At 43.5% G+C, this 27,770-nt stretch overlaps 1 protein-coding gene across 1 annotated transcript; it reads left to right on the forward strand.

Moving 5' to 3' along the window:
- On the forward strand, positions 1 to 27,037 carry PSMB2 (proteasome 20S subunit beta 2). The gene is made up of 6 exons (XM_035120031.3): positions 1 to 175; positions 4,952 to 5,074; positions 6,468 to 6,538; positions 22,743 to 22,905; positions 25,698 to 25,747; positions 26,818 to 27,037. The coding sequence occupies exons 1-6, from the start codon at positions 85 to 87 to the stop codon at positions 26,923 to 26,925; spliced, it is 606 nt and encodes a 201-aa protein (XP_034975922.1). The 5' UTR covers positions 1 to 84; the 3' UTR covers positions 26,926 to 27,037.
- Positions 27,038 to 27,770: the final 733 nt, after the last annotated feature.

A 27,770-nucleotide genomic window follows, 5' to 3' on the forward strand; every position in this document is an offset into this window, starting at 1 on the left:
CGCTGTGTCACTGTTCCGCGCTCTCCCTTCGGCAGCCTAAGTTCAGTTGCCCGCTCCTGCTTTAGTCGCTGCCGGCCAGGCCCGATGGAGTACCTCATTGGCATTCAAGGGCCCGACTTCGTGCTGGTGGCTGCTGACACCATCGCCGCCTCCAGCGTCGTCCAGATGAAGCGCGGTCAGTCCCTGGGCTTCGGCTTGGAAGTGGGGGGCGACTGGGGCGGGCGGTGGGGTGGGAGAAAAGGGAGGGCAGGGGCCCGTCAGAGCGGTCGCACGCGTAGTGTTGGTGAGATCTATCTCTGAATAAAACGAGTTACAAGTAGGTAGCCGTGTTGGTCTGAGTCTGAGTCGAAGCAAAATAAAAAAAAATTCCTTCAGTAGCACCTTAAAGACCAACTAAGTTTATATTTTGGTATGAGCTTTCGTGTGCATGCACACTTCTTCAGATACTTCTACAGATATCTGAAGAAGTGTGCATGCACACGAAAGCTCATACCAAAATATAAACTTAGTTGGTCTTTAAGGTGCTACTGAAGGAATTTTTTTATTTTGAATAAAACGATAAATTGCAAGAACTCAGGCCAAAAGAAGATGGATTTCAAATAAATCTTAACAAGGTTTTATTGATGTAATGCGGAGATTAAATGGGAATCAATCCCAATGTTGAAGGCAAATTCCAGTAAAAATCAGGACAAGGCCCTGTTTCGACTATTCTTCGTCAGCAAAGATTCACAGGTCAAAGTGTACCAGATATGTTTGCCTGGCATCTCCGCTTCTATCACATCTATCCCTGGCATTTCCGCTTCTTCGAAAACGAAACTGAATCTAGGCTAAGTTAGTCTCATTCGTGTTCCCGTTGGTGGAATCGGTGGGATTTGGCCTAGTAGTACAGTAGTTAACTTTCCACGCAGGACCACGCATTCGGTTTCCTTCGCCATAAGGCCCCAAAGCGGGTTACAGCATTGCAAATAGTTTGAAACAGATGATAGTTGCAATAATAGAGTGGGCACCCCAAGGTGAAGAGGTGCGGCTTCTCGAAAGATGTGTAATGAAGATCCCAGGCGCACTTCGGTGTGGAGGTGATTCCACAACTTAGGGCAGCTCAGTACCAGAGCATGTGCTTTCTGTGCAGGGAGTACCAGGTTCGGGTTTTTGCCATCTTCACTTTAAGGAGAAAGATGATGCAAAACCATCTCTGTAGAATATAGATGGGTATGCAGGAGGGGTCTGGGAAATCCCGGAAAGTCACAACTGGCCATACAGTTGTGCTTGTGGGTCTAGGTATAAAGCAGCTCCCTTTCTTCCTGTATTATTTCATGGGAATGGGTATAGCTCAGTGGAAGAGCACATGCTTTGCATGCAGAAGTTCTGAGGTTCAATATTCAGTTAAAAGGTCCATGTAGCGAGTGATGGGAAAGTTCCTTTATCTTGGAGACCTCCTGTCAGACAGTACTGGGTTAGAAAGGCAACTTGGCTGATCTTGCTTCCTATATTCCTAGCAGTTAGATTGGGGTGGACTTCCAGGATCCGCTTTTTTATTCACCAGCCATAAGCTTGTGCAAAACACATGCAAGGCCTTTAGCTCAGTGGCAGAGTATGGGCTCTGCATGTAGACGTTTGCAGGCTCTGTCTCATATCCTGGTGAGTTCCTGGTAGACAGTGCTGGGCCCGATGGCCCAATGGTCAAACTCGGCATAAGGCAGCTTCCTATATTTCCACTTAAAATGAATGGATTTTGAGTTGAATAATATTTGTTGAGCACCAGAGTTGAGCTGTCTTGCTACAGAAAAATCCACTGACACTTGTGCCAAACTTTAACTGTATGGTACAACATGAGATCCATTTCTTATTTAAATGCCCATAGGCTGTCCATGTCCAAAGTGGGGTTAAGTGGGCTCTGTTAACTTGAACTGTTGCATAGAAGTGTTGATGGAACAGTTTGTAATGGTGAGGATGAGCAAACATGCATTTATCAGAATTCCTTCTTCACAACTACCGTATTAAAAGACGTGGGAGCCATGACCTCCTTTGCATTTGGTCATTCTCTTTCTATAAACGAGCCCTGAATAAAATAGAAAACAAGTGATGACATTGCTGTATATCACCTTCAATTAGAGCTAGTTATGTGGAGTAGAAAAAATTCTAATGCCTTATTTTCCTGTATATTTTATTTAGAAATGCATAGTTTCATAAAATGAGAGGGCAGTCCAAATGCCTGGCCTGCAGTGGCAGGGCTTGATGGAGTGGGATGACCACCACTACTACATCCACAGCCCTAGTGTTCATGTTGAAAGGGGAGAGGGCATTAAAAATGCCTCTTTACTGTGCCAGCTCCAAGGCTGGTGCAACAAAGAGGCCCAGCAGCTCAGGATCCAGCTATTTCTATGCTGCCCCCAAAACATGCCACTTTGGGGTTGTCCACTGACTACAGCTGCTTCACAGGTGCACTGTGGTGCTTCTCAGCAGAGCAGCAGAGTGGAGGCCAGGAAGGCTGGGCGGAGGGACACTGTCCGTCCGCAGTGTAATTAATGTGATGCAAGTTAAATTGAGCAACAGGAATGAATACAATACTAACGTATAATCCAAGCTGTAATTAACTTTGTCCAGTGACTCGCTACAAAGCACAAGTATTTGTACGTGCAGCAATTCAAGTGTGGTAAAATAGGTATGTTAATAGCTTGTAGGACTTTCATTTCCCTCACCCCAAAGTTTAAATAATGTAAGGGATGTTGCTGGACTTATCATCTCTAACCATTAGCCATGCTGGCTGGCACGGTTGGGAGTTGACCTAGAGCACTGGTATCCAACTTTAGGGTCGAGACTTACAAGTGATGAGTTTTCCAATAAAGAATAAATTTAAAAAAACACCAATTGCCATAAAGGTATAGTGCTCTGATTGTAAGTAGTATGTTACATGAGAGTCCATGAGAAGAGAAGACTCCCTGGAAAAGACCCTGATGTTGGGAAAGATTGAAGGCACTAGGAGAAGGGGACGACAGAGGATGAGATGGTTGGACAGTGTTCTCGAAGCTACAAACATGAGTTTGACCAAACTGCGGGAGGCAGTGGAAGACAGGAGTGCCTGGCGTGCTATGGTCCATGGGGTGACGAAGAGTCGGACACGACTAAATGACTAAACAACAACATGTTACATTAGTTTTATATGCTATATAGCTCTCAAAAAAGTTTTTCCAATAGCTAAATGTAGCTGGAAGTACTGAAATAATGTGGAAAAAATGAAAAAGTGCACTTACCGTAGTACGGTTTAAAATGGTGCATTAAAACAAATTCAAGACTTTACTGGAAGGGAACTCAGGGTCCCTTCCAGCTCTACAATTCTATGGTTCTATGGAAGTGTGTGCTATTGAGTTGCTGTTCCAAGTAAAGTCTCAACCCAAAAGTTGGATACCAGTGCTCTAGTCAACTCCCAACCACCCCAGCCAGCATGGCCAATGGTTAGAGATGATAAGTCCAGCAACATCTGGAGTTTTGCACTTTCGCACTCTTCTATAGATTACGTTTATTGTTGCAGGTGGAATCTGCCACCAAATGTTGCATTGTGTAGTGCTTCTGTTCAAGATTTCAGCTTCCCATATACAGTACTACATTCCTTTTCAATTATACCCCATCCTTAAAAAAACAAAACCCTGTCAGCCAGCATTCAATAGCCACTGAGCATGCTCAGAAGTCAAAGGTTTTTCCAGGAGGTCCACCCTCCTTGGACCCAGTGAATTTCGAATGCTGGAGTGATTTGTTTGTACCTCAGTAGCCCGATGGGCAACTTTCTTTGTTAGCATTATGCAGAGCAGCCTTCGCCAACCTGGCACTCTTCAGATGTGTTGAACCACAACTCCTATCAGGCCAGCTGTACTGGCTGAGGATGATGGAGCTCATAGCCCAACACATCAGGAGGGCACCACACATTGAGCCTTTGCCACCTTTCACTTTTGAGAACTGGTGACAAAGACTCTCTTGGCATTTTGTTAGCTTTCCTTCCCATCCCATTCAGATCCCAGGGGAAATTCTGCAGTTAGTGTTCCTAAACTCCCATGTGCAGAAGTCAGTCTCTCTCTCTCTCTCTCTCTCTCTCTCTCTCTGTATAAACTACCTATTTTAACAACTGCAAAATACTCTGCTAATCCTGTTAAAGGATGGAACATATCAGAAACTCTTAAACATGTCCTCCAGTGAAGATTATTCAGCAGTAAACAGCAAATGATGGAGAGGTTCTGATACGGAGATTTAGACTGTTCTGTGGAGGGGATCCTAAATACTGTACATAGAATGTTGCTTTTCCCAACGACACAAGGGGCTTCTGGGGAAATGAGTTTAATACATTTATCTATCATCTAGTTAATGCAGGCTGAGGGTAAGATGAGATTGCAGAACCATTAGTGGCATAAGAAAGCATTCTTCCTCTGATTGGTTGTAGTAATAGTAAAGTCTTTTTCTTTTTTTAAAAAAAACCCACTTATTTTTTCAAAATTTTATTTCCAGAGGAAAACGCATCTCAATGATTTTCATGACTTTCTACCCCTCTCCCTCCCCATGACTTTTAGCACTTCCTAAACTCTACCTAGTGCTTTCAGACTTCTTTTCCTTATCATTTTTTTACTGCTGCCAACAAATAAATCATCTGTCTGTCACTGATTGATCTAGTAATTGTAAACATTTATATTATGAAAATGTTGGTATGGATGGCTGTTTAAAGATTAAAAAAAACTTATTTAAGTTCTTCAGATCTGATTCTGTAATTAACCCACAAGTGTGCAAGTCTTGTTTATTCAATAAGTTACTAATGTTTTAACTTTGCCCATGAAGGGGGAAATAGCCCTTTTATTAATCAGAAGACTCTGCTCATTTTTCTCTCACTCTGTCTCTCAAAATGAAACACTTCACTGTAGCTTGCCCTTGTTTCTGACTGGTGTGTTTTTCCTCCATCCTCTTGATTTAGATCATGACAAGATGTTCAAGATGAGTGAGAAAATCTTGCTTCTATGTGTTGGGGAGGCTGGGGATACTGTCCAGTTTGCAGAGTATATCCAGAAAAATGTTCAGCTCTACAAGATGAGGAATGGTGAGTACTGTGTGGTGCTGTGCCACTGCATGTATAGAGTAGAATAAAGAAGTCTAGGATCTGCACTGGTAAGCTGTATGCTTTCTAAACACTGCAGACAAAACCACAAGACATATGATTATGTTAGATCCAGGCTGATAATTCTCTCTCACCCCAGATTTGGCATGCACCTTGATTTGGCTCAGTTGCAGAGAATGAATCTGTGCCCCCCTCCCCTCCATGTCTTAAATCTGTAACTCTAGCAGTCTTCTTTCCCCACTTCTCATGAATGACACTGCTGAGAGTACAGAGCATTTCTGCCAGCTTTGGGGAAAATTTACATGCTTGTAGTTCTTTTGGACTCTTAAGAGTCAGTCTGCACATCCGGAACAACAGCATAACTGGGGTGTATTACTTCAAGGTCAAGGGTTGGGGTGGGATCCCATAGTTAATTCCTCCATCTGTATTCAAAGAGCAAGCAAACTCTCTGTCCTTAGGAGACTAGTACTTCAAGAATAGAAAAGAGTAGGATGAATACACACATTTTCTAAGGGGAGGGAGTTTTTTTGCTTGAAGATTCATTCAAAATATTCATTTCCTATCCACCCACCCACAGTTTGGGGTGGGATTGTCCTAACAGAGTGGTACTAGATAATTCTGAATCCTTGGATTAACTCATAAGTCTTTCATATACCCTTGGTTCCCATGCTCCCTCACTTCTATCTGTGATCACAGACCTCCTAATCAACTACAATTGCACAAAAGTGGAATTTGCTGTTATATAATTGAATTTCACCTGAATCCAGCAACTGTCTATAAGTTGCTGCATGCAAGCTGTGATTCCTGCATTGCAGGGGGTTGGACTCGACGACCCTTTGGGTCCCTTCTATCTACAATTCTAGCTGTTCTCTCCCTTCATAGACCTGGAAAGGAAGTAACATGAGATGCCCAAGTGACAAGGCTGATGACATTCTCCGCCCCAACTCATCTGTTGAGAAAGGCTTCCGGCCTGACTTAAAAGAGGTTGGAGCATCATTGCTCCACTTTAATACTTGTTCAATGATTTTTTTAAAAACAAATATTGTTCTTTTCTTTGCAAACCAGCTGAAGATGTTGCTGCACAAATGTTAGGTATTCTCCTAGAATGAATTTCCGCTCACCTTCTGTTTACTAGCAGCCTTGTACCTGGCACTCAGGAATTCCAAGAAATCAAAATATCAGTGCAGCTTTGAAATCAGTGGTTAAAATCAATGTAGTTTTGAAAAGTTCAGTTTGCCATCTTGATTCAAAATGCCTTCCACTTGTATCCAAACAGCTGAAAGCCTCTGTGATATCTCAAGAGGTGTCCAAATGAACAGCAAACAAATTGCCCAAATACTGTATATAGTAGATGATTATTTCCTTTTCTTAACAGGGTATGAATTGTCTCCGACTGCAGCTGCCAATTTCACACGCCGAAATCTGGCTGACTATCTGCGGAGTAGAGTAAGTAAGGCAGCTTTCAGAAGTTGTGCTATCTCTCTGTTCAGGAGGTCCCTTGACCTTTCAGTGTGCGATGGGGTCATGGGGGCTTATGGAATAGGGGAGAATTGTCCACGGCAAGGTTGGGTAGCACTCCTCTCCACCAGCAGCCCCTGCCCCATGTTCAGAGTGGTGAAGGGGAGAGCAGGAGATTGGGGTTTTTCCTTCTGCAGACATAAGCTCTAGTCTAGTCCATTGATTTCATTAAATAATGATTACAAAGTAGCAAACATAGTTGCCTCAATTCTATTGGCGGTGCCAGATTTTGTTGAATGCTGCTCATGTATTACTTGTAGGGCAGTCACATGTCAGCTATCAGGGTGGATAAAAGTCAATGATTAAAATAAATAAAAAATAAATCAGTTTTTTATTTAAATTGATTTTTTTAAAACGGATTTTTAAAATAAAATGCTTTTGGAGGAAAAATATTTCTAAATATAGTTTTCTATTTAAGTTACATTATAGTCCAATATAGGCTATTCATTAGGTAATAATGATTTGTTTAAAGTTTTTCATGTGAGCTAAAACTCAGTCTAAGGTGTGTGTGTTTTTAATCGTTTAACCATATCAGTTAACAAACATACGCTATAATGTTATTGTTATTGTTAAGGAAATGATAATTTTTCTCCTTCCAATAAAGTACAGCAGAAAAGTTTTCCAAATATAAACAGTTAACTTATTAAACCTCACAACAATTTCACAATTATCTGTCATTGTATTTCTAATAATATAACCAAATCAGTAATTTTTGATATAACTGTAAAAACTACTCTGAAAATTTATTATTCCAAAAATGAAACCTTCATCTAGTTGTAAATATTAAGATGATACCAGCAAGAATGAGTCTTTCTGTAAAAAATGATTTAAATAAAGTCTTACTGACTAGTGATTTAAATCGATTTGATTAAATCAAATCCACCCTGTCAGCTATGCCGTGGGACCACGCTTGCATCTTGACTTTCCCTTACAGACAATGGCACATAGTACATACAGTTGCTCTGGGAAAAGCAGGTGCAAAGTTGGGAGCCAATCTAATAGCACGGCCCTGAACATGCCACTGCCATACAGGCAATGAACCAGGGAATAAGGCGAATATAATCAGGATATTAGAATGTTGTTGTTGTTTTTAATAAAAAAAATCAACTAACTTCTACTGATGTTTTTGTAATGACTATTAATAGGAATTCCTAAGAGGAACTTTTGAGTGCCGCGTTTACCTTTTAGTGAAGGTGGCGGTTGGGAACGGATAGCAGGCATTGCTGAGTCTGTGTTGCTTCACAGGGATGGGAAAGCATGAGCAATTTCAAGTTGTTCTTAAATGGTTACAGTACTGAGTGATATATTTTAATTGAAAATAGCCTTTCTCCTCATTTATGTGCTATGACCCACTTGTTAACCAAATACTGTATGCATTTGAGGATCCCTATCTTAATCCTTTGCCTTTTATATGCATGGTGGTAGTGGTCCTGCTGTGACCCACCTTGGATCAGGCCTCAACCCACTAGTAGGTGCCAGCCTGCCAGCTGAAGACCAGTGTGCTACCTATTTGCAAACACAAGTGCCAAAATGTTTATTTGGTGTCATATGTGAAAGCTTCCCAAAGGGAGGCTGTTTGGACCCCTATCTAAATTTGAAACCCTATGCCAAGGGTAATAGAGGAAGGGCTGTACCCCAGAGACAGCTCACATGAAACTGCATTATACTTAGTATTTATACAATGCTTTTGAATTTTCAAAGCTCTTAACATGCAGTGAGCTACATCCAAATGTATCAACAAGCCATGCTCCAAACAAGGGAAACTTGATTTGTTCCTAACTATGAACAGAAACTTGTACTTTCCTTCCCTTGTGCTCAGTTTGTTGTGACATCTGCTTGGTATCTATATTACATTTGAATTGATTTTACGTGTGTGCTGCTGTACTTTCAAACTGTTTTATATATGCAGTGTTTAAAACTGTTTATATATGCAACCTTCTTACACTGTTGTAATAGTATAGGACACAATTCATAAATGAAATTCATCATCATCACCTTGTACATTTTCACAACAGCCCTGTAAGGTAGGACAGTAGTATACTCATAATGCAGATGATTATCTTATGCCTGCCTAGTGAGATGATAGCAGAGGCATGATTCAGACCTGCATATCCTGACTTGTAGCTACTACTCTACACCTGCTGTGAGCCAATGAGCATTAAGGTTACTCAGGTCTCCTCAGAAAAGCAAAGAAATCATTTCTGTTTTTCCTTTTTCTTCTGTTGCAGCTCTTTATCATTGCAGTATTTATTTTCCAGGTCTTTCTAATATGACATTTGTTCTTTGCTTTAAAAAAAAAGTAAAATTGCAGGCATGTGCCTACTCATGACTGAGTGCTGCAGGGCAGAATGTGCACCACATAAAAATGGAGATTGCATGTGACCAGCCTCTTCTTTAGAAACAGGCAGCTGCTTTTTTCAGCATGGTTGTTGGGGTAGCAGCAAGCAGTTAATAACTGAGTGTTCTGCAAACTGGCTTTGGTATCTTTTTGCTAGGGGGAAAGGCATTTCACAAAAAGGTGTCTTACAAGAGCTGAAACCATATCTGTGACCGTAGTAATGCAGATAACAGAATTACATCTACCTCGAACATTATTTATTCAACAAAAATTATATATCACTTGGGGGAAAACTTTAAAATATATAAAATAAAATATTAAGACTCTTCATAAAATACAGTTATAAACAGGTATTTTAAAACATCTGAAAGAATTTTAGAATCAACAGTAGCTAAAAACCCAGTCAGATAGGTGGGGTACAAATAAAATGGTTGCTGTTGTTAAAAAATAAGGTAGGTGTACTACAACTTGTCAGTATAGACTTGCCTAAACAAAAATGTTTTTAAACAGGTGCCAAAAAGAATGCAGCGAAGGCAGAGAGTTCCAAAGTGTAGGTGCTGTCATGATAAAAGATTTATTTCTTACTGCGGTGTGAGTATTTTCTGGAACTGTAACAGCGCCAGTTCCACAGATCACAGCGGTCTAGTGGGCACAAATGGGGTAAGGCAATCTGCAAGTAAACTGGTTCTAAGCTGTTAAGGGCTTTATATATTAATTGTAACACCTTGAACATCAACTAGTAAGTAGGAACACTGTTGCTGGATCTGACTGTACTCTGTTTATTCTAGCATTTTGTTCTAACTCAGGCATCCCCAAACTGCAGCCCTCCAGGTGTTTTGGCCTACAACTCCCATGATCCCTAGCTAAGAGGACCAGTGGTCAGGGAATATGGGAATTGTAGTCCCAAATATCTGGAGGGCAGAAGTTTGGGGATGCCTGTTCTAACTGCAACCATCCAGATACCACTTGATACCTGGATACTCACAAGTGAGGCAGACACCTTTGCCTGCACTTATTCCAGTTATTGCACCAAATCTGAAAGTACATTTTCACGGAAGTCTGAGCTCAGAGTTGAGAGAGAGCGAGAGCGCCTTTTAGTGACAAAAGATATAAGTAGGAAGGTTGTTGAGACGTCCTGCATTGAATTTTTGGGAAAATGTGTGACTTAGTGCAGTAGACATCTTCAGAAGTAAAATTGGCTTACTGTACTAGAAGTCATGTAGCTTTAGTGGGTTGTGCATTTCCCACTCAGAGTAGACCCATTTCAATTAATGGGCCTGAGTTACCCATGTCCATTAATTTCAATGGATCTACTCCAAGTAGGACTAACATTGGCTACATACAGCCCAATGTGCCTGAGATCCCTTGATTTCATTCCTCAACTAGAGGGTTTGTAGCACCCGGATGCTATTGGTTTAGCTGGGGTGTTCTCAGTGTAAACTATGGAATGGCACGAACCTTTCCTTTCAGAACTTGGGACTCAGATGCTGGATCAAACTAAGTATTATACCATAAGGCTTACCTGGGGGCCACATACCAGTGGTGGGCAGAGCCAGAAGCAAAAGTGGGTGGAGCAATAAATGTTGCTTTTATCTTTGTTCGTTCAGTAGGCGATGTTCAGACATGGCAAAATCAGTTTCTACATCAGGCATCCCCAAACTTCGGCCCTCCAGATGTTTTGGACTACAATTCCCATCTTCCCTGACCACTGGTCCTTTTAGCTAGGGATCATGGGAGTTGTAGGCCGAAACATCTGGAGGGCCGCAGTTTGGGGATGCCTGTTCTACATGTACAAACACCCCATGCAAGGCTCCACCTTCCATCCTGACAAGCAAGAGGCTTGGCCCAGATTGAGTTGAAGAGATTGACAGACTATAACAAAATACTGATTAATAGGCCAGGTCTGCACAATTTGTAATCTAGTGAGCCAAATGTAACACAAACGCATAAATTATGAATTGTCTCCTGCCAAGTGCCTTCCCATCCTCCAGTCCTACTTAAGAAGCAAACTCCAGGAGACTTAGTGCATTTGGCTTTGAGAATTGCAAGTTGGACAGACTTGTGATAGGCAGTTCTTTGCAACGGTCGTGGTGTTAACTTTTTCAGCTTCCAGAGTGAAGAATTGTTTTTCTCTCAAGCAGCCACAGACAGCAGAAAGGAATTAAGCCCTTTAAAAATTAAACAACCTACTGATAAGGACTTCACTTCTCATGCAAATGCACAGATTCTGTTTAAATTGTTTTGAGAGAAAGATTAATGGAGCAAAGCTGTTTGATGTGCTGAGCCAAACAAGTGCTGTTTGTCAAAACTGAACATGAAGCTTTTAGCAAATATCATATGAAGCTGAACTGTGTGTGCACATGTGCACATTCTCTCTCTCTCTCCCTCTAATTCCATTACTGAGCTTTTCATGGTCCTTTTGCAAGAAACTGAAGAAGGTTCTCCTTCCTCAGCTGTCGTTTTCAGCACAGGAACATGAACACAGTTCCCTCCTCCTATCGCTTCTGCTTGTTATCTCCTTCTTCTGTTTCCTGGCCATCAGAGAAAACATGTTGCTATCCTAATGCCATTATACCAATCTATGGTGCGGCTGCAATTGGAATACTGTGTACAATTCTGGTCTGACCTGAAAAATGATATTGTAGAGTTGGAAAGGGTTCAGAAAAAGGACAACCAGAATGATGATTGGGATGGAGGAAAGGTTGCAGCATTGGGGGCTTTTTAGTTTAGATAAAAGGCTACAAAGAGGGGACATGATGGAAAAGACTAGGCATGGTATGGAGAAAGTAGCCAGAGAATTTTTTCATACCACTAGAACAGAACTCATGGACTCCCGATGAAGCTGAACGTTGAAAGGTTCATGAAAGACAGAAGACACGGTTCATAGTTAAGCTATGGAATTCACTCCACAAGAGGTAACGATGGCCACCAACTTGGATGGCTTTAAAGGAGGACTAGAAAATTCATGGAGGAGAAGGCTATCAATAGCTACTAGCCCTGACGGCTATGTTATTCCTCGTTGTACACCTCTAAATACCATTTGCTGGAAACGGCAGGAGGAGAGCGGTGTTCTTGATTTTAGGTTCTGCTCATGGGCTTCACAGGGGCATCTGGTTGGCCATTATGAGAACAGGACACAGGGCTAGATGGACAACTGAAATCATCCAGCAGGCTTTTCTTATGTTCTTAGGGCCCTGGTGGGACACCTTGTGAATTGGTTGTATAATATTGTGACTATGGTGAGATATTTTTAGGAAGGTAAGAATGACATTCTTAGGTGGGAGGCAGCCTTTTCTTGTGTCTCTACTCACAAAGGAAACAGTGGGGCCTTCTTGCTTCCCAGCACTCCAGGCTCCTGGGCACTGCCCTGAACCATCACCTGACTCATACCACCTGGGGAAACCATGGTCTGGCTGTCTGCACTGTGTCAGGGTCATGCACTTTCTCAGGTTTAGGCCATCCAGATTAGAACTCCATTTCTGGTTTTGAGACAGCTCGCTCAAACCTGGGGAGGTGGAGTGCATGTGGTGAGAAGGGAGCATGTGAATGCAAAGACCATTTGTGACTGCCATTCCATGGCTTCACTAGTATGTCAGAACTGGGCCTTGGGATGGGTGCAACTTTCACTGCTGTCTCCCTTCAATTAGATGTGTTGTTTTGGGGGTTCTTAATAAAAGCCCCCAAAGCCACCCAGTCTCTTGAATATTGTTGATGTGTATTTAAATGTACATAGCATTGATGGTTTATAATAGTGTTTTATTTCATTGTTTCATCGCTATTTTTGTCCATTGTATAAATCTTCCTGTGTTACACTACTAGGTAGATCTTTCTGTCTGTGTTACAGTTTTACAGAGTTAATACTTGAATTAATGCATGACCTTTATTTTGACAGTATTTGGCTGGTCAGCTGACTAGACTTTCTCCCATCCTTCCCCACCATCCTGGGCAACCTCCTGGCTCTTGAATGAGCAGTTAACCCTGGTTAATGTGGAGTGATATTGTCTGCACAAGCATGTAGAAAACCAGTTTGCAAAATAATAGCATTATTTGGATATTGAGTATAGGGGGGTGAAATAGGGAATGTTTGTGGGCCAGTTCCCGTGTGTGTGTGTGTGTGTGTACACACACACACACACACACACACACACACAAATAAATATATACACATCACATATACATACCTCGGGTTACAAATCTTTTGGGTTACAAACTCCGCTACCCCGGAAGTAGTACCTCGGGTTGAGAACTTTGCCCCAGGATGAGAACGGAAATCGCATGGTGGCAGCGGGAGACCCCATTAGCGAAAGCGTGCCTCAGGTTAACAACGGGTTCAGGTTAAGAACGGACCACCAGAACGAATTAAGTTCGTAACCCGAGGTACCACTGTATATGGATTTCTAGCTTTCCCGTACCAGCCTGTAGAGGACTCCTTGAGAGAAAGAAACATACACCGCAATTACTGGATTTTCTTTCCCAAACTGTCCTGGTTACTGAGTGTTCCCTTATTGCATTGCTCTGCAAGGTCATGTGACCTTTGGAACAGATGGCCCAGGTGACACTGGCTTGGAGCATCCTCACTAACGAGGGCAATTTAACATGCCACTTGGCGAAGAGGCGGTAGCAGGATGCGACAGGGTGGGACTCTGCCTCCTTCCTCTGCGTGCCAGGTCCCTTGAGGCCTGATCCTGCCTGTTCCTCTCCCTCTGTGCCCACGCTTGCCTCCCAGCTTACCTGCTCCAGATGGGCCACACAGCAGGGAGGACACTGGCAGAAGCAGATGTGTTTATTTACCGGAGATGAAATGTTGCGCTCTTGCAGATGGCAGTGCCTTCCAGCAAACAGTGCACTTTGACACCGCGGTTGTGCCACTTCGGGCAGGGGGGTAAGGGGGGGTGACTCCTTGCTTTCTGAATTATTTCCCTACCCTTCTTTTGCATGAAAGGCAAGCAGTCTTTCAATGGGACTCTGCAGCTCTTGGCATCAGAGCGAGAACTCCTGGTCACTTTGAGGAACATGCTTTCATTTCTGGGCCGCTTTTCTTATTCTGCTCTTTCAGTATGGGGTGGCAAACAGTTTTTCTAGCCATTTCCTCTTGTACTTTAGGAAGTGCTTGCTTGCGTGCTTCAAAATACGTACATCCACCATTCCATCTTATCATTGGTAGTGGCGCCCGCCCAGTGGAACGCCCTCCCATCAGATGTCAAGGAAACAAACAGCTATCTGACTTTTAGAAGACATCTGAAGGCAACCCTGTTTAGGGAAGTTTTTAATGTTTGGTGGTTTGTTGTGTTTTTAATTCTGTTGAGAGCCGCCCAGAGTGGCTGGGGAAACCCAGCCAGATGGGCGGGGTATTAATAATAATAATAATAATAATAATAATAATAAATGTAAGGGTGACTCCCTACAGGGAGCCAGCCCCCATCATCCTAACGTCTACCTCACCAAGCGCAGGGAGCAGCAGTGGGTCTGAAGCAGCCAGGGGGGAGGGGGGAGACTCGGAGGGAGAGAGAAACCAGCATGCAGAAAGATGGGAAAGCTCAGAGGTGGAGAGATGTAGGCAAGAGCTCCAGGATGCTGGAGAGCCATTCCACCGCCTTGAGCAGCAGGAGGCTGAGAGGGCATCGCTCCTTCCGGCGCAAGAGTTAAGGAGAGCACCGCGACGCAGGTCAAGGGGGAGGTGTTTTGGGGTGCCCCGACTACTTTGCTGGCGTAGGAACAGACGTACGTCATTGCCGGATTCTGATTCGGACTGAGAGGCCATATTTTAAGCTATCTCTGCACTGTAAATACTTTGCACAATAAAAGTCTTTAAAGGCAAACTGGACTCAAGCGGAGTTACTCTAGAGTAGCCACGACGACCCTCTGACAATAATAATAATAATATACACCAGTTGCAAATGGATAAAACAAAGTTTTAATCAAACAAATATGGCCCCCAAAGCAGAAAATTGCTGCAAGAAAGGATATTCCGACTAAATATTCCAAAAGTAAGAGCTGTTCGACAGTAGAACAAACTCCCACAAGAGGTGGTGGACTCTCCTTCCTTGGAGGTTTTAAGCAGTGGTTGGATGGCTACCTGTCATGTATGATCTAGTTGTGATTCCTGCATTGCAGGGGATTGGGCTAGATGACCCTCGGGGTCCCTTCCATCTCAACAATTCTTGAGCCAGATAATCATATAGTGACTATGTGTGCCAAAAGCTCTCTGAAACAACAGTGCCTGGGAAAGGTTTGTATAAATGCTGTTATAGTGTGCACACACACGCCGAGTTTGCACACATCTGACTCTCTAGGATGAAAGAGCAGTGGCTAGTGTTCTGGGTGGGCAGGCCTATCCCATCCAGTGGCATTGCTGGCTCTGCTAGCTGCCATGGATCAATGACACCCTGTTCTCCCCTTCCCCCCTTTTTCCTGCTGCTGATCAGACCCCTCTCTAATCGTGTGATTCAAATCAGAAGACATTTTAAAATGGGCTCACAAACGTTTGCCCTCAGGGCTCAGCAGTCAGAAGGGCAATGTCCTATTTTCTTCCTTTGTGCACAAGTCGAAAGAGATGGGCCCCACAAGATATGGGGTCTCTGATGACATGGGGCTGCATAAACCCTAGCAGTGTTTGCCTCTTGGGGAGGGGGAGGCACATGTTACGCTTCAATTCCTGCAGGCATAAAATCGCCAAATTTGGGGGCTGGGTTAGAATTTGTCTCCTAAGTTGGGCTCAGTTGATCGCTCCTTTAAAAAACACGCACTAATATTTTAAAATATGAACACAGCTGCTTTTGTTCTGTGAAACCTGGAGCCATTTTGGCCCTGCAGGGTTGAGTTTGCCAAAGAAGCAAAGCTGCACGCAGAGGTTGGGAAATGGGGAGGGGCCGCAGCTCAGTGGTAAAACAGCTGCTTTGCCGGCAGGCGTCCCAGGATCAGGTACGACTGGAAAGACTCCTGTCTGAAACCCTGAAGAACTGCTGCCTTTCAGTGTAGATGGAGAAGGGTGGGGAAACGTGGAGCCCTCCAGATGTTGGATTCCAATGCCTGTTGGCCCCAGAGAGCATGATGGGAGTTGTAGTCTAGCAACGTCTGGAGGACCACAGATTTCCCACCCTTGATTGTAGACCAGTGGTTCTCACACCTTTTTCTCTGAATAAAAATTTGCTTGTGCCACACCATTTTTTAAAATTGGTAAGAAATACCTTGGGAACAAACAACAACTAGCAGTGCTTGATTTATAACATAGAACTCAACTACTGTGAGGAGGTTTGTCTGGTACCTTCAATATAAATCTCTGGGGGCCAGGTGAAAACGTTTCTCTTCAACCAGACCTTTGGCTGATTAACATTCTACGGCTTTTTAAATGTGTTTGTGAGGGGGGTTATTATTTTGTTGTTTCTGTTTTAACCATTCGTTTGTGCTTTTTACCTTGTATTTTTATCTTGTGAACTTCCCTGATATCTTGTGATGAAGGCTGGTATATAATTCAAATACTTTATAATATGCTCACCGGACATCCAGAAAATATAAAGCAATGCAGTTACATGCAAACATGAATTGTTCCCAAAATATCCATATTCTGCAAATAATATATATATATATATATTGATACTATACTCTACCACACTGAAATGTTTTAATGTTTCTTTGACTGTCCTTGAATCTTCCTGCCACACTTGCCATCCTCTCCTACCACACCATTGTAGTGTGCCACACCCTTTGAGAACCACGGGTGTAGACAATACTGAGCCAGGATTAATGATATGACTCTGTATGTGGCAGCTTCCCATGTTCCTGCTGCTGAATAATATGAAGCTGTTGAATAGAACATTAAGCTTTGGGAGTAGGAGCCTATTTAAAAAAACCACCACCACCTGACCAAGGCTGCACTGCGATGAGCCTGCCATTATAACACAACCCACGGTGCTGCTGGGTCCTGTGGTCCTGTGGCTGTGTTACTGCACTGTGAACATTACATTGGCTGCCCACCAGCAAGCAAGGGGGCACACAGGTGTTTGTGATAACCCATTAGGGAAAAGTTTGAGGTACCCTTAAACCTGGACTTAATTGCCTCCTCTTTAGATCGTAATGTGTATTACTTCAAAATGTGGTAAGCCAGCCCTGCTGCATTTGGGGAACCCTCCTGCTCATTCTACCTAGGGGGGGGGGCTGGACATCTGTCCCAAAGTCCTGCCCTGACGGCACCACTGCGTGCCCCCTTGCAGCACCTTGATTATAAGGTAGTGGCAATGTTTTAGATTAGCAAGTGAAATTGGCTGGGAAAATGAATACTGTGTTAACTATCTGGTATAATAAGGCATCTGTGTCATGTTGCCGCTTAAGTCATTAAATTTGGAAGTGGTTTTAATTACAGCGGGCAACTGCTGCTCTAATGAGAAGAACAGAGAGCAATCTGGAGCTGATGCCAGGGAGTGGGAACGTTCGGCAGATTGGAGCGCATTCCCAACGAGGAAAATCCAAAGTGTTTGTGGCTTTTTTTTTTTTAGCTTGAAAAAAAGAGAGAGAGATGATTAAAAGGAAGGGCATGAGAGAGGCTTACCAGGCAATGTGTGCTATGGACAGAGAATGGTTTCACCCTCTCTCATTCTACAATTTTGGGTCATCCAGTGACATTGGTCAGATGCAGCAAGGGAATGGGACTTCCGGCCTTGGGGCCAAATGCAGCCCTCTAGGCCTCTTTGCCTGCTGCCTGCAACTGTCCCAGGCCCTGCATTGCACCCTTTCTTTCTTCTTGCCTAGCTGGAATGTGTCCTTGAACCCTGATAACACCTGTTGCTTGTCTAAATGGAAGATAGAGAGGGGTGTGTTGGCTACTATACAAAGATAGCATTTACACTTGTTACTCTGCTGACTTTTGCCTCTGGTCCCATCCACCACTGGGTGGCCCTCAGGAGGTTGCCCAGGAGGAAATGTGACCTCAGGCTGTGAAAGGTTCTCCATACCCTGGGCTTAAAGGTTCTGGCATGACAAAAGGAGGTAGTTTTCCACAGCTCTTCCTTACAGTCCAGAATTCACTGCCACAGGATGTGATTGCACATTTAAAAGGGAGTTAAACAAATTTGTGGAGGGTAGGTCTGTCAATGATGAGAAACAAAGAGGTCTAAATCTTCTTATACCAGTCGCTGGGACAGATGATGTAAGATTTGACTTACGAGCTTCCAGGGATATTTCTTTATGATCTCATCCAGCAAGGCATTTCTATAGCTGAAATGTCAGAGCAAGTGGGTTGTCTCTTTCACAAGTTGTGCAAAAGATTAAGAGAATGAAACCTACATCAGCCTTCCCCAACCTGGTGCCCTCCGGATGTTTTGGGCAACTGCTTCATTCCATACAGCCGGTCTAAACATCTGGAGGGTGCTGGGTTGGGGAAGGCTGATCTACACCACATTATGGCTTCCCTCAAAGTGAAACGAAGGCTCACATTTGTGCACGTAGCTTGCTTCATAATCCACAGGTTTAGCATGCCAAATTCTCTCCCCCTGCCCGCCCCCCCCCCCAAAAAAATAATAATTCCAGGGACAAGGAATGAAACTCTATACTTGACATGACAAGGTAAAGGCAAATAGCTTTCTGAGGAAGAGAGAGAGAGATGTGAAGAAATGTAGCTCTCTTTTATAAGCAAAGAAAAATGTGACATTCAAATTAAAGGACTGACACTTCGTATTTTCTGTTGAGCTATCCAAATCAGTTTTCAGATTAGTTGCTAGTTTAAACCCTGTCAGTGTTTATATATGTGAAATTGGGAACTTTTGCTGCAGTGTGCATCATGTTACACTTCATTACCCTACTGTAACTAGCATCTCATGACAAACCATAATCAGTAAGCCAAGAATAAGCCTTGGCTACAAATCAGTTTGTTGGTAGTGAAACAAACCACAGTTGTTTCTTCCCACTACGAGCTCAGAGGAGTGAAGTGCACAATACGCTTGGGCATAGTAAGTGATGGTTTATGGCAGGGGTAAGGAACTGTTTTCAGCCTGCTGTTTACCTTGCCATTGGCGGGGGGGGGGGGGGCAGAGGCAAAAGTGAGTGGAGCAACAAACATAAATTTTATACAGTAGGCTAGTTTCTATACAAGCTCACACAGTCCGCCCTAAACTCCATCCAGGCAAGCAAGAGGCCTCAAAATTTCAAGGACCCATTTCCTGTCAAGCAGGGACTAATGGAGGATGCAAAGCAGAATGGTTGAGGGGTGTGACCCTGAGAGGGTCTCAAGAACCAGACAGAGAAACTAATCTCTACTGGATTTGATCAGTCTCCCGCAGCAGAGGAAACCCATTGACATTAACAGACCTATCTTAGTAATGTCCATTAGCTTCATCAGGTCTACTCTGAGTAAAGCTAGCATAAGATACAACTCCATGAATCCCGAGGGATGCATTTGACCCTGTGCTTGTCCCATGACAGCTTATCTGCAACTCCAGATAGGAGGCTGTGTTGCTCCGAATGCCAGTTGGCTGGAGGGCAGGTCAAAGGGAAAGGTTCTTGCCTCTAGAGGCTCCCAGAACATGGAGGTGCCTGGCTGGCTGCCGTTGGTCACAGGACACTGTTGCCTTCTTCAGCGTGTGCAGTCACTTGATGCTTTTGCATGTACCAGTGGGCCACCACCAAGCGAACACTTCACCTCACCTCATCTCAAAATGCAGGGTTCTTCAACTGAGTCCAGTTCCCGCTTTGAGCATAGGGAAACTAAAGGCCACAGCTTTGTGCACCAGGCTGCTGCGGGGCGTCTGGCCTCAAACCAGAAGGGTGCTTCCAAGGGCCAAGGGAGCTCTAGGACATAATGCTGCCATTTTACATGATAACGGAACAAGGTTTCTTGATCCTTTCTTTGCCACCCCCCTCCCCTTCACCTTCTGGGAATGCAAAGACTGCTTGCTATGTTTGTGCACAGAATGAAAGCCTCTCTCCCTCCACCCGCAGGCAGGCATTTATACACTTCCCCGTTAAAGTGCTGCTCCGTACGATGATACATTTAATTATAGGTGGCACTGCCTGGCCTGGGTCCAAAGAGAGGCTGTCAGTTCCTCTCTCGTTGTCCACGCTTAGTAGGATGCCTTCCTCGCGCCCACTGCGTCTCCCTCCCTTCCACGGTGACTTTGGCTTCCGCCAGATGTCACACCGCCACTCCCGCCCCAACCTCTCATTGCTGATTTTGTGTTGTGTGTGCGTGCGTGTTTTGGTGTGGTTGTCACCACTGTTCCCTTCAGCTGTAAATTCTGAAGGATTTCACGCTCTTCCTAATCACTGCAGTTATTTTAAATCGAGCAGTAGAGAGGCAAAAATCCCACTCCTCCAAGTTGGCATTGTTGTTGCTTTTTTTGCACTCTTGTTTGACTCTTAACCAGCCTTCCTTTAAGCTGAAGTTTCTGAAGTGTACTTTTAAGAAAAGAAGCAAAAAAAGGCAATGTTTTATTGGAGGGGGGAGTCTGCAACGGGGGTAGCTGATGTGATGATGGGAGTTGTCCTCCACAACAGGTTGACTACCTTGAATCTAAAATCCACGTGAGCCTTGGAATGTTTTGTGCGAGGTGCCCATGTTCAAATTCATGCTCTGTCACAACACTTGCTGAAACAGCTGTGGTCTTGCCCATCTCACAGGGCCATTGTGTGTACCAAATGAGTCAAAGATCATACCACAGTTCCTGCTCCACACCCAGGAAAGGGAGGCCTGGCTGTGGTGTCAAATCATACAGAGATGTCGCAGGTTGCCCTGTCTCAATGTCTCAGTACTTTGTGCTTGTTGGATCCTTGATGAAGCTGCTTCTATTTATCTGCACTTTGTTTCTGGGTAAATGCAGTGGTGTGTTTCCTTCCCATTTTATAAAGACAGCATGCTGATTTTGCTCTTTGAAAGCCTTTGGGTTTTAAAAGAGGATGAGGCAAATTCATGGAGGATAAGGCTATCAGTGTCTGCTACCGTAGCCATAATTGCTGTGTATTGTACTCCACCTACTATTTGAGGCAGTCTACCTCTGAACACCAGTTGCTGGGGGACAATGTTGTGCTCAGGTCATGCTTGCAGGCTTCCCACAGGCATCCGGTTAACCCCTGTGAGAACCGGATGCTGGACTAGATGGGCCATGTGCCTCATCCATCAAGGCTGCTCTTGTGTCCATAGCAACTAACTTTACCTAGCAGCAGGCTACGTTTCCTTGCAAGTGTTGTTAGTGTGCCCCAGCACATCATTCAGGAGTGACTCGCACATTTGTGCCTTAACAGTGGGTGCGTGGAAAGGCAGACAGCATAATAGCAGGACCTTGGGTAAATTGAGCTTGTATTTGGAGTGTGATGCCACTACATTCAGTGACTGATCTCTCCCTTGCAGTGTGTAGTTCCCCTGCATACACTCACAGCTCTCCCCCCCCCCCAACAAAAGTAAGGGAAGAGAGAATATGACTTTTTAAGGCAAGGGGCTTGAAATGTCTTCTGCAGTTGCCTGTGTCAAAAAAGCATTCCCCAGAAAAGTGCTGCACAGCTGTCCGGGTCTAATTAGTTTGCACATCATTTATGTATGTATGCTTTGACATCTGACACAGACTCTGGTAGAAGTCGGTGTTTAAAAGCCACGTTTGTGGCCCGGAACCCGACTCTCCAATTATGAGGTAGCTTTGATTTGCCAGCTTCTGCATGTGCAACATGCTTAGGCGTAAATAAAGGGTGTTAACATGGGCTAATTAAATCAATGTTGCTGGAGCTGGGGAGCAACTTGCAATCTCGGAAACCCTTCTGACATTCTTCCATATTCTTCTTTTAAAAAATTCCTTTGCTTATTTGGAGGTTTCTTGCCTGATACTTTTATAAGTGTCCATCTGCTAGTGTGCAGGCTGGGAACGGGAAGTAGAACAGAACAATCAAAAGCTGTGATTTGCCATCTTGGAAGGGAATCCCAGTCATTCTTTTCCTCAACTTTATTTATTTATTTGAATATTTATAAAACATGCTTTCATATATATCGCAAGGTTGAACACACAATAAAAACACAGTTTCAATAGGAAAAGCCTGAATCATTATTACTTGCCTGCTCTGTTCCTGAATTCTAAAGCAATTAAATTGATCCCTTTTATTTTATATATCTCTGTCTACTGTTCCAACTTTGTCTTAAGACAGTATTTAAGAACTGACTTGGACAATTTGTGGTGGGTGGGGCCCACAAACTTTCTCTGTGACAGCTCAACAGCAGTTTGTGGTTGTCGGTGAAGGTCTTGTCCTTGATTTTATATGTTTGATTTAATAGTTTTGTATTACTTAATGCCTTAGTTTCTAAATCGCGTACAACAGAAAATATTATGGTTGCATTCCGGGGGGGGGGGGTAGTGAATAAGACGCTATGGTGTTTGCAGCTCTTTTGCCTGTGATGTTACTCTTGACACAGCCTACTTAGCTAATGTATTCATCCTTATACATTGTTGTTGTTGTCGTTGTTTGTTGTTTTTAAAAAACTAAAACCAATGACTAGTGCACATTCATAAATGTTTGGTCTGATGACTGCAGAGAGTTGAATAACATCATAAACACAGTTTGGTCACAATATAGTTAGCCCTTTGTGGCACTCTCTTTCATGCTTTGAAAAAATGGGGTATATTGGGAAGTCATTCTATGATAACCAGTTACAGGTAGGTAGCTGTGTTGGTCTGACGTAGTCGGGGGGGGGGGGAATAAAATCCTTCCAGTAGCATCTTAGAGACCAACTAAGTTTGTCATAGGTATAAGCTTTTGTGTGCATGCACACTTCTTCAGATGATAACCAGATCTTTGTTCTAACAGCTTCTTTTGCTTCTTTTACAGACTCCTTATCATGTCAACCTCCTGCTGGCAGGCTTTGATGAGCAAGATGGGCCTGCCCTATACTACATGGATTACCTTGCCTCTTTGGCTAAAGCTCCCTTTGCAGCCCACGGTTATGGGGCCTTCTTGACACTCAGCATTCTTGATCGCTACTATAGACCAGGTAAGCACATCAAAATCGTAAATTATTGGGGTTGGTAGTATACCCACCCATGGTTGTATTTCTAGGCTGCCTTTTAGGGTGTAGCTTTCACAAAACTGTGTACCCAATATAAGATGCAGCAAGTTACGTACCATATAATCAAACACGGATTGACCATATCATGAAATACCATTGTAGACAATGCCTTTATAATCAATACAGTCAATATGAAAAACTAGCTATGACAAACCTAAGTCCCTTCAGATACCAATGGGAGTAAGGAACAACCCCCGAACACTATACAGTAATAGGAACCTCATCACTCGCAGTGTGGCCATCCTTGGTGGTACAAGCAAATGAGGCAGCCTGCCTTAGCTAGGGAAGCACCATGAGGAAAGAGAGATTTATTTGCTTTTTCAGCTCATAGCTCAAATGAAGATTGTAACCCAAGTTCAGATTTCTGGTGTCCAAGAATCTGGGGAATGATGTGTTGTTGTTGCTGCTGCTGCTGCTGCTGTTGCTGAAATATTACCCTTCATATGGGTGTCACAGAGCAGTTTACAGTATTAAAATAATAATAATATGGCCACAATATGATAGGAACAGCTGGTGCAGTAGAGTGGTAGTGCAGAGCTGTCCTCCTAGCACCAGCATTGCTCCCAATAACAGTGAAGATGCAGGGCAGTAGCAAGGTCAGCCCAGTGCTGGAGCTTTGGAGGAGCCAATCTAGTGCTCCTGCCAGTGTGCCCACACAGTCCTGACTTTGCCACCCCCCCAGTGCCATCCCAGTAAGTTGTGGCAGCACTGGTGTTGCAAGGGCACCTTTGCAGCATCACCCCAGCAACAACGTACAGAAATTTTACAAATCTTCTGTTGACTCTTGATTATCAGGCATGCAATGAGATTTGTTTGGGTAGGTAGTGGCAAAATTTGAATTTGCCTGGAACACCAAAAATCTTTGGATCAGTCTTTATAAGGAGGCAGGAAGAGATGCAATGGTCAGATCTTCCTAACAGCCAAAACCCTTTCCTAGCTCCCTCCCTGGCTTTTCAGTCTTCTACGGACTCTACCAGTGTTTATTTCCAAACTGCATGAGGGCTAGAAGCTCAGATTTTCTAATATCCAGATATCAGGTACTTCTGTGATGAGTGTGCAGATGCACAAACACATACAATCTTTTGATGAGGGTTTCAGTATCTCCTCCTTGGCAGTTAATAGAATTTGAGTAGTTCTGATAATAATCTGCTCCCCCAATTTAACACCACTTTACTACAACTTTTGATGTTGAATATTTGTTATTTCCACTTGATATCTTAAGATGTTTGCTTTTAGTATTTGATAGTGTTTGATTGTTGACATGCAGTGGTATTTAGTATCTGACTTTATTTATTTATTTATTTATTTCATTTAAAGCATTTGTACTCTTGAGCCTTTCCTCCCAAAAAGCTCAAGGCAACCTAACAAAATCAAGCTCTCATTTCAAACGAACAAAAAAACCCAATTGCACAGCGCTGAAGACCAACAGATTGCCCTGGAGATCATTGTCACTGATCTCTGCAACATCTGAAATGGGAAAGAGAATGGCCATTTAACTAGTGGTTTACCTGCAGTAGCGCGGAATGTGTGTGAGAGTTGACACATAGCTGATGCCTGTAAAGGCAGCAAGTTTAATGCACTCTTAATTCCAAAGTTTTGAGTTAGAATTTTGCATTCATGCTATAGTTTGAAGATAAGAAGAGTCCTGCGGGATCAAGCCCAAAGGCCTATCTGCTCCAGCATCCGATCCTTACAACGGCCAGCCAGATGCCTTTATGGGAAGTTTGCAAGCGGGATGTGATTGCAGCAGCAACTCTCCCCTCTGCAGTTCCCAGCAACTGACAATTACTTACTTCCTCTGACAGCAGAGGCAGCTTTGTCTTCAAACTTTAGAGGGCAAAATAGAAATTCTGACAAACTTTTAAAATGTTTGCTAATATTTTTATATTTTATATATTTTTAAATATGTTTTTTATTGTATTTTAAATTGCCTTGGCTTAATATGTTGATGTTTGCCACCTTGGGCTCCTTTGGGAAGAAGGGTGGGATACAAATTTAATAAATAATATTTGTTGATTGGAGACCAACCTTGAAGAAGCAGGTAGTGTGCAAATTCTGCCTTTTGATTCTCTGCTTCCTTAAAATTTCATTTTAAACGGGTCTCCTCCCACTTACCCCCCCATGATTGGTGGCAGCAGAATTATGTCCCCCAGCCTAATATTTTGACAATTTGCTGCCTGCACACCCCACCCAAAAGCATGGGTAAACCTTTTCTTCTAATGTGTGAGTAGAGCTGGGGCACTTCTCACACGCGCCATTTCCATTGTTAAAAATCAGTACCCAACAGGGAACGTAGTACTTAAAGCCCAGCCCTCCCGACCACCACCCCCCCCTTACACATACACACACACTCCTTTGAGTGATTTGCAACCGGCTGTGGACAGATGGAGCTGATTTAATGTGGTAATAAGCTCAAGAAGGCTGAGGTGGCCCAGCTCTTCCAGCGCCTGAGCCCCTGGCCGTGGGAGGCAGGATTCTGCCCGGCTTCCCGTTAGGGTGGAACAAATTGATTTTTGACGGCTCGTTGGGCAAGGGAGCTGGGCCACAGGTGATCCTTCATACATGTGGAACGAGTTTTCTCAGAGCTGGGAAAGAGCCTTTCGTTCCTTTGTGCACAACTGAAAAGCTGTTCGGACTTCATCAGAGAGATTTTTAGGAGGCCAGGAGTCTTGGTGGCTAATTAAAGCTGTCTGTGGTGCTCTCTTTTCCTCCCGCAGGTATCACCCGTGAAGAAGCATTGGAGATTCTCAAGAAATGTCTTGAGGAGGTGAGTGACCTGCCTTGCCCAGGAGACTAATGTTTGGTTGCCTTTGTTTGGCCAGTGATTTCCCCCCTTACTTCTCCTGCTACATCTCCCCCGCTAAAAAAAAATTATTCTTGCCACAAGGGGAAATAAATACAGAGCAGCCAGATGTGAAATTGGTTACTGGAGAATAAGCATTCCTTGCTCTCCCCACCCCAACCATCTTAGTTTACTTCATGTTTAGGTAGTAAAGTTTAGAATTGTTGACATTTTAAATTTCTGGTTCTTCCACAATTAATATTGATAACCCATCCTTCTGCCCCCCCTTTTTTGGGGGGGTTAGCTCTTTGTCCAATTCATACATTTAATGGTATCATCATTAGAGGAAGGAAACTTTTATTAGCCTGAGGGCCACATTTCCTTCTGAACAACCTTCCAGGGGCGACAGATCTGCATTAGAGTTACTATATAGATCATTGATTCTAACATGCAACTCTTGATGTAAAAGATGCACAAAGGCAGGCAACTAGTACCCATATTTTACAGGTGAGGAACACTGAAGATAAGTGATTAGTGTAAGGTGAACAATGTCACGGATCCCTCCCTCCCCCTCCCCCAGCAAAATAAAATTCGTTTGGGTGACATTCATGTAAGGGTTGGGAATGGACAATTTTGATACCTGTTGTTTGCCTGAGTGGCTGAGGGAGAAGAGAGAAGATGGGGACAGGAGCCAATGTTAATGGCTCTAAATACAAATTTGTTGTAATAAAATTTCTATTTATTTACTTGTTAATGCTTTAACTCTTGTAAGTCAGAAACCCTTGCAGTCTACTGCAAATCACATGGTGATCTAACAGTAGATCTCTGCCTGCCTTCTGCCTCTCCCCGCAATAGATGATAGCTCCCTGAGAATAGGGGTAAACTTTCACAGGGAACATTTTGCTCAAACCTCTTGGATTTCGTAGTTGGGTGCTTGGTTATTGCCAGCTGCTCACAGAGGAAATGAGACAGTGCCGGGCTGCTGAGAGTTCTTGCAAACATTCAGGTGACTTTCTAAAAACATTTAACGTAAACATGACTCTTGTTTCCCACAGCTTCAGAAACGCTTCATCCTGAACTTGCCTTCATTCAATGCTCGATTCATCGATAAAGATGGCATCCACGATGTAACTAATATACCACTCTTGACAGCAGAGGCCTAAATGCCCAAACTTTCCTCTTCCTGCCTCCATTTGGCTTTTTTTTTTACTTGTTTGAAATCCAGAGTTCATTTACTGCACTTTTGCAAATACAAATAAAGATCTTCTGTTATAATTCTCTCTTCATTCTCCGAAACCAACAAATTGAGGGGCAAGATACCTCTTCAGTGAATACTACCTTTTTATCTCCTCCTCCCATCACCGGTCTTGGCTGTGCTGTCTGCCCACGGCTTGAGCCACAGGTTGCGGATTTTACCTGGCAGCAGATGAGTTTCATTCAGGCATGCCATTCAAATGGCTCTTTTGCAAGGTTCCATGGTACAGTTTCCCTTCTCCACCCACTATAGAAGGTTGTATCTGGAGTGAGTGAGTGAGAGAGAGAGAGAGAGTTCACAGGCTTGGCTTGCTTGCTTGCTTTTTGGAAAAAAATATTTTCCAAAACTTTATTTTATTCAGTGCAAACCGAAGTGTTGATGGTGCTCCATGTTACGCAAAAGGCAGATACATGTTCATACACACAAAATGGGCAGCATCAGGTGAAAAATACAAAACGAGGGGGACGGACCAATCTCAAGATGCCAAAGAAAGGAATATTGTGACTTTTTATTAATTCCCAACTTGTTTTGGCCAGAACAGACATTCCTTTTAGGTTTCCTAAAACATCATTTTTTAAAACACTGTAGGCAAAAATGCTCCTCAGTTGCTCCCTTACATCAGCCTTCCCCAACCTAGTGCCCTCCATAGTTTTTTGACTACAACTCCCATCAGGCCCAGCCAGCATGCTGAGGTCCCAAACCTCTGGAGGATGCCAGTTTGGGGAAGGCTGGCTTGCAGTGTTTTCAAAATGG

Source organism: Zootoca vivipara, chromosome 6 (assembly GCF_965207765.1).
Source record: "Zootoca vivipara chromosome 6, rZooViv2.hap1.1, whole genome shotgun sequence".
In the NCBI taxonomy this organism is placed as follows: domain Eukaryota; kingdom Metazoa; phylum Chordata; class Lepidosauria; order Squamata; family Lacertidae; genus Zootoca; species Zootoca vivipara.

What these genes read in the sequence shown, in the direction of transcription:
- PSMB2 (XM_035120031.3), top strand. Translation starts at nt 85, where the DNA reads ATGGAGTACCTCATTGGCATTCAAGGGCCCGACTTCGTGCTGGTGGCT. An exon ending in CGTCGTCCAGATGAAGCGCG is followed by an intron (nt 176 to 4,951) that starts GTCAGTCCCTGG and finishes CTCTTGATTTAG; the next exon opens with ATCATGACAAGATGTTCAAG. An exon ending in GCTCTACAAGATGAGGAATG is followed by an intron (nt 5,075 to 6,467) that starts GTGAGTACTGTG and finishes TTTTCTTAACAG; the next exon opens with GGTATGAATTGTCTCCGACT.